We start from the raw sequence: 7,500 nt of genomic DNA on the forward strand, positions 1-7,500 counted from the left end.
GTGTGTGTGTGCATGCGAGGTGTGTGTGTGTGTGTGTGTGTGTGTGTGTGTGTGTATCTGTGTGCATGTGCGTGTGCGGAGGTGTGTGTGTGTGTGTGCATGTGTGTGTGTTTGTGTGTGTGTGTGTCAGTGGTAAGCAGGTGTGGGAGGTGTGTGTGTGTGTGTGTGTGTGTGTGTGTGTGTGTGTGTGTTAGTGGTAAGCAGGTGTGGGAGGTGTGTGTGTGTGTGTGTGTGTGTGTGTGTGTGTGTGTGTGTGTGTGTGTGTGTGTGTGTGTGTGTGTTAGTGGTAAGCAGGTGTGGGAGCAGATTGGGTGTGATAACCAAGGTTTAGATTAGAGCAGAGGCTGTAGGGGGGACTGATGGAGCAGGGCATTGAATGGCCCCACCATGCGGTACTCACCACAGCTACTACGTAGGTCTGTAACCATTGACTATAAAATGGAAATGGACTCTGATGCTGTGAGTGAGAATGTGGCTCCATGGAGAGTCCCACTGTATGGGCTGCTCAACTGTATTACTGTGAGAAGAGGGTGTGATTATTGTATGATGAATGATGATGATACCATGAATGCGAGCAATAATGTAATATGTATTTTTCTATATTTTTTACAACAAACTGGGCAGTGTGTACTGTATATATGTATGAGGTATATTACAATGTTTATATTACAATATTACAATGTGTGTGTGTGTGTGTGTGTGTGTGTGTGTGTGTGTGTGTTTGTGGAAGGGGGGGTGGTAGTAGCGTGTGTGTGTGTGTGTGTGTGTGTGTGTGTGCGTTCAGCACTAAAGAGGTCTCATAAATCACCCTTCGTTGTTGAGGAATCCACCTTGTGAGAGGAAAGGAGGGAAGGAAGAGAAGAGGGCAGGAGGGATTTAGGGAAATGGAGGGATGGAGCAAAGGAGAAGCGGGGGAGAAAGGGTTTTACAGTGAAGAGTTCAGATCTTGGATGGAGATGAGACGTCCTCCTTGGCTACTCCACTGCCCTGTTCAGGCCTGGCCAAGTCGTGGTTTAGTGGCAAGTAATGACCCTGCTTTACCTATTGGCTCTGTTACCACTCGTCACTGTCCGTGGTGCTGAACCCACTGACCCAACTACGGGTTCTGAATCCCATGGCTGTCCAGTGCTGGACCCTCTCCTCTCCCACCCTCTTGAGGACGATTAAGAAATATGCCATAGTGATGCTTAAAATCTGAATAGATTCAAACCTGAATAGATTTACATGGCCAAATGTTGAATTGAGCCAAAGGGCCGTGCATATGGTAGGATTCCGATGATCCGGTTGGATTTGTGTGTGTGCGTGTGTGCGTGTGTGCGTGCGTGCGTGCGTGCGTGTGTGTGCATGTGTGAGGTATGTGTGTGTGTGTGTGTGTGTGTGAAGTGTGTGAGGTGTGTGTGTATGTGTGTGTGTGTGTTTGTGTGTGTGTGTGTGTGTGTGTGTGTGTGTGTGTGTGTGTGTGTGTGTAACTGTGAGGTGTGGTGACGCAGGTAGAGCCCCACCTCAGGTCCCCATGAGGGAGGTGACTCTTTATCCGTCATTACAGAGCCTCCCGCCATCTGGACCCATCTCCATGACGATGGAAATCCCATTTTAACACAGCGCATGGACATGATAGGTACAGATGTACACTTCCTGTACAGCATCTGTGTATGTGTATGTGTATGTGTGTGTGTGTGTGTGTGTGTGTGTGTGTGTGTGTGTGTGTGTGTGTGTGTGTGTGTGTGTGTGTGTGTGTGTGTGCGTGCGTGCGTGCGTGCATGCGTGTGTGTGTGTGTGTGTGTGTGTGTGTGTGTGTGTGAACATCAGTTGGAATAGTGCTCTAACTTAATTGATTTAAAAATGACATTAATTTCCATGATGGGTTTATCATTTGTAACCAGATGGTATTCGTGTGGTCGCTGGTAAAGCTGGGCTCCATACGTTAAAGACTAACTCTATTCTTTTATTCTGCAAATCTTTCAAATCTTTTATTGATCCAGATTCTGTTCTTGGTAATCCTACTCTCTTATATTGCTACTAAATTGGCTACACATACACACATGCCTACACCAGTTTCAAGATTAGGCAGGATGACTTTTTTTATTTATTTATTTTTTATGAGCATGGCCTTATTTCTATTACAGCATATTGGATGACATGTCATTCATATTCTATTCACCCAGCTCAATGTAACATCTAGGTCATGACCCTATCCTGGGCATGATACTCAAATATGCCCACCCTCTACCCATCATGAGGCTGCTACAACCTAGTCTACAAATGAAAGTTTATAACACAGATGCACAGTAGGAGAGTTACATTGGAGTAATCAAGGTGACAGTGACACCTTCAATACTGCCTTGCTGATTTGATCACCCGCACACAGAGTTCACTTTCATAGCATACAGCATCACATACAGCATCACTTTGTTTGTTGTATAATGTCTTTGCATCCACACAATCTGTGACCAAATCTTCACACCATAACTGCTATAACCGCTGCACAGCCTGCGTTGTCACCATATAGTGATACTTAAGAAACCAGAACTGACGTGTGTAACCTACAATTCCAATCCATGTTTACAATCACGGAAAGCAACAAGCCGTTTAGCAGTTACACCAGTGGGCCACGGTGGCAATACATTTATAAAACTGACAGCTTAACTTGATTAGGAGTAGTTGCAGTAGCTAGCTAGCTAACATAAAAAGCATTCCTCTCTGTTTGAGTCAAGTTGTTGAGTAGGCTAAATTTAGGGAAAGGTAAAGTCAGAAATGAAAAAATTCAAATAAAATGAAAATATAGCTTGCCCTCTCTCTCTCTCTATCTTTCTTTCTGCTCCTTCTCCTTTATTTTTTTAAGAATTTTTTTTATTTATTTTTTTATCTTTCTCTCTCTTCGAGCCAACTACTCACCACACTTTGTGCACTAGCAGTGCTAGCTATAACTTATGCTGACAGATTAATTCTCTGATCCTTTGTTTGGATGTCAGTTTATACTGCAAGAGCTCTGATAGGTTGCAGGATGTCCTCCGGAAGTCGTTATAATTACTGTGTTAGTCCATGGAACGGGTTGAGAACAACCTGTGTTGAAGTCAATGTAGCCAGAGGAGGACGGAAACCAGCTGTCCTCTGGCTACACCATGGTGCTACCCTAGAGGGTGCTGTTGAGACTACTCTAGACTTTCTTTGCAAAACAGTGTGTTTTAAGTGACGTGAATGTATTTAGTAATAGTTTTATCTTAAACTGATAACTTTTTAAATGTTTCACAATTTTTCTTTTTTTCTGAAATCACAGAGCAGAGTTCTCCCCTTCCTCCTCTGTGGAGCCTCCACTGGCACACACATACATGCAGGCATGCACACACACACACACACACTCACGCACGCACGCACGCACGCACGCACGCACGCACGCACGCACGCACAGACACACACACACACACACACACACACACACACACACACACTGCTTATCTGAGGGTCTATTAAACTTTCCCAGAGAGTGTCAACTCCACACCAGCTTCTCTGCTCTTTAATTATCTATTCTACTCACCCAACAATGCAGACTATGAACCCATTCTTTTTTTGTCTGTTCTCTTCCTCCATGTCTGAGACACTGTCTATCTCTTTCTGTCCCACTTTATCTCTATCAACCCCCCCCCCCCCACACACACACAGACACTCCTCCACCTCCTTCTACCGTTTCCCACTCTCTCTTAGATGTGTATTTTGGTCTCTGGATTTGACTAGTAATCCAGAGACAAAAATAGTTTGCAGAAACAGATCGCATGTCTACAAAAGTGTTTGAGGTTAATGTCTTTTTCAAATTAGGATGAGACTACATCTGCTACCATTGCCCACCACCTGTCTCGCTTTTCTGTCTCTTTCTCTCTCTCTCTCTCTCCCTCTCCCTCTCCACACACACACAATTACACACACAATTACACACACAAACACACACACACATACACACACACACACACACACACACACACACACACACACACACACACACAAACACACACACAAACACACACACACACATTTTGGATGTTAAATGCAGCCCTTTGGTGTGTGGGTTGATCTGTAGGTGGCCTTTATGGAGGCTAAAAGGTTCCTCTGTAAGATGTGGATATTGATGTGTCTCTGTAGTGTTAGTCTCTGTCTGATCTGTGGTCATCAGAGACACGTTCATAATCACCACACCTCAGATCTCTCCTCTCTCTGTTGTCAAGCAGAGCTGGAGTAGGTCTAAGGCCCAGAGCTGGAGTAGGTCTAACGCCCAGAGCTGGAGTAGGTCTAAGGCCCAGAGCTGGAGTAGGTCTAAGGCCCAGAGCTGGAGTAGGTCTAAGGCCCAGAGCTGGAGTAGGTCTAAGGCCCAGAGCTGGAGTAGGTCTAAGGCCCAGAGCTGGAGTAGGTCTAAGGCCCAGAGCTGGAGCAGAGGATGTTTAGAGTGCAAATGAAGGATGATTAAGAGGATGCAGAGAAACTGTCATCAAATGTCTTTTTCCATTTGTGCAAATTTGCCTGCAGTATGTCTATTGTCAGATCCCACCGGCTGTGAATGCTCAAGGATAAGCATGAACCCACGAATGGCTTTATGAATAGCTTGTATTCAATGGTCAACATTTTTAATATTAATCAAGAAATATTGAGTATTACTTTTTTTTCTTTTTTATTACGTTTTTTTTATCGATCTTTTATTCAACCAAAATGAACATTGAGATCTTCATCTCTTCTTCAAGTGACGCCTGGCCAAGAAGGCAGCATACACAACGTTTCACAGACATACAAGACACAGCACAAGATGAAACATACCAATTACTTGGTAAAAACAATGTGCAATGAGCATAAAAAGAACTTAAAGTCGCGGTTAAAGAACAGAAGCGCTGAGTGGTGACGTTAGGGGAAAGTGACGTCGGTAAAACAACGGCAGATATAGCTAGGAGCCCTTCTCACAAAGATGTCGAAAGGTTGTTTGACTCAGTCGTAAAAAGGCAGCTGAAGGCCGTGCGAAACAGGCTAGGCCACGTCACACTTCAGAGCTCTAAAACGAAAGAAAAACAAAAAGCATCGCCCAAAATACACATACTTTGACCTAAATGGCAATTTTCGGACTTCGGAATCATTGCGCAAAAACATTGTGCAGAACCACGATGTCGTGAGTCAGCAAAAAAAATGGCAAAATGACTAATGTGGGTCTTTTTTTAAAAGAGCCGGCTTCCTAATGATGAAAAGTTAGAAGCATGTATTGAGTATGGAATGTGATTAGAGTGGACTTCATATACTGACTGAATGTACTGACAGAGTGAGTCTGGGTGATGAACTCCTGTGCAGAGAGACTAATGTAGCTTAAACCTCCTGATGAGGGTCGAGGTCTGGTGTCTGCTACAGTAGATACACACAGCTGTGTGTGTGTGTGTGTGTGAGAGAGAGAGAGTGAGTGTGTGTCATGGATTCAGAGGGGGTGAGAAGATGAAGAGGTGATTACAGTCATGACACAGAGGAGTGGGGATTAGAGAGGATTACACTCACAGAGACACACACACACACACACACACACACACACACACGCACGCACGCACACACACACACACATACACACACACACACACACACACACACACAAACCTGTGTCTGCTCGCAGTGTGTCAGTGGTGAGGCTGAGGCAGCACGCAGTCAGTGGTGAGGCTGAGTCCCACCACCACATCTCCAGCTACGGCAGACAGGACAGCTCTTCTATTTCTAAATGGTCAGCTGGGTGAGAGAGAGAAAGAAACAAAGAAACAAAGAAGGAGAGAAAGAAGAATGGAGAAAAAGAGATAATGAGAACAACCAGAACAACAAAAAAATAAACTGGACAAGGGGATTATGTGGTATTATGTCAGAAATCTGAAAAAATGAGAAAAGCTGCTTGCATGTCTGACTGGTTATTTCTGTCTCCCCCTCCCTTCTCTCTCTCAACGCTCCTCTCCTCTTCTCCCTTTCCTCTCCTCTGTTCTCATCTCATCTCCTCTCCTCTTCTCTTCTCCTCTCTCTCCCTCTCCTTTCCTCTGCTCCCCTCCCCTCCCCTCCCCTCTCCTCTCCTCTCCTCCCCCTCCTCTCCTCTCCTCTCCCCTCCTCTACTCTCCCCTCCTCTCTCCTCCTCTCCTCTCCTCTCCTCTCCTCTCCTCTACTCTCCCCTCCTCTCTCCTCCTCTCCCCTCCTCTCCTCTCCTCTCCTCTCCTCTCCTCTCCTCTCCGACTTTCATCTCCCTCTTTCCAGGCAGTAAGGTGCTGACATGGCTGTTCCTCGAGGACAGCCTCCTTCCTCTCCACGGCCACCTCTCCTCCTCCTCTTCCACCTCCTCCTCCTCCTCCTCCTCTCATCCCCTCTTCCCCTCCTGGCCCGCCCCCTGACCATCCATCCCTCCATCAATGTGGCTGTGGTGTTCAGCGGCTCCGCCTACCAGGGTGAGGTCAGAGGTCGCCTGAGCAGGGAGAACTTCGCCGACCTGCCCGTGGAGGTCAACCCGGTGACCGTGTTCGTCAACGACACCAACCCCCGGGCCCTGCTCACGCGCCTGTGTGAAACCATGGAAACGGACTTGCTGCATGGCGTGGTGTTTGAGGACGATGCGGGCCAGGGAGCAGGGGCTCAGGTGAGCACGCTCGCATGCACGCATGTACGCATGTACGCATGCACGCACACACACAAAACACACACACACACATTGTACCTGTGTGGCTCTTCTATGACTGCCAGCAGCGATGTGATCAGATGTGTGTCTCCTGTTAGATGGCAGAGGTGGCACAGATACTGGACTTCCTCTCCACCCAGACGGCCTTGCCCATCGTGGGCATCAGTGGGGGCTCCGCTGTCGTCATACCACACAAGGTATGTTCAACACCCTAACTCTATCCCTAACCCTAATCCCAACCCTAACCCTAATCCCAACCCTAATCCCAACCCTAACCCCAACCTTAACCCCAACCCCAACCCCAACCCCAATCCCAACCCCAAACCCTCACAACAATAAAACCAACCTCTACATCAGTGGAAGCTCCACCACGGTCATACAGCGGTTAAACCAGTGGCGTATAAAGTACCTAACACTACCACTGACCACAATGTAACGCCACAATCTATCGAAGATAAGATACAGGCAGATACGCTACATATGATGAATGCAGATAGACACAGAAGCAATAAATATGTCTGTCTGTCTGTCTCCATCGACCCCTAACAGCTAATCCCCGGCTGGGAAGGTAAGTATTTCTCTGCTGGGAAACCTTCAGAGGAAATCACTCTGCGAAAAAAAACAGGCAGAGCAGAGGAATGCTCCGAGCGATCTGTTCCTAAATCAATCATCCCTCTATAGATGTGAAGAGCCGGGTTGTCATGTGATCATCTCATGCCTTATCTCCTTGATGTGTTGAGACGGAGAGCATAGGACTGTTTAGTTGGAAAGTAAAAGGTGATTGACGCTCTCAGATCCGTGCCGGTGCTGTAATAGGTATGGTAGTCTCTTCTGCCCCT

General features: G+C 46.6%; 2 protein-coding genes across 2 annotated transcripts in view; both read left to right on the forward strand.

Annotated features, from left to right (window-relative positions):
- The window catches only part of bicral (BICRA like chromatin remodeling complex associated protein), a 253,681-nt gene that overhangs the window by 47,157 nt on the left and 199,024 nt on the right, over positions 1-7,500 (forward strand).
- Positions 6,263-7,500, forward strand: part of LOC310817050 (glutamate receptor ionotropic, NMDA 2C-like) — a gene marked incomplete at both ends in the record, with an annotated part of 26,691 nt that continues 25,453 nt past the window's right edge. Inside the window, 2 exons of the mRNA XM_083687460.1 lie at positions 6,263-6,622; positions 6,760-6,858. Of these exons, the coding sequence (XP_083543586.1) occupies positions 6,263-6,622; positions 6,760-6,858 (459 nt within the window). The remainder of the gene's footprint in view (positions 6,623-6,759; positions 6,859-7,500) is intronic.

Source organism: Argentina silus (genome assembly GCF_951799395.1).
Source record: "Argentina silus genome assembly, chromosome: 16".
Classification (NCBI taxonomy): Eukaryota; Metazoa; Chordata; class Actinopteri; order Argentiniformes; family Argentinidae; genus Argentina; species Argentina silus.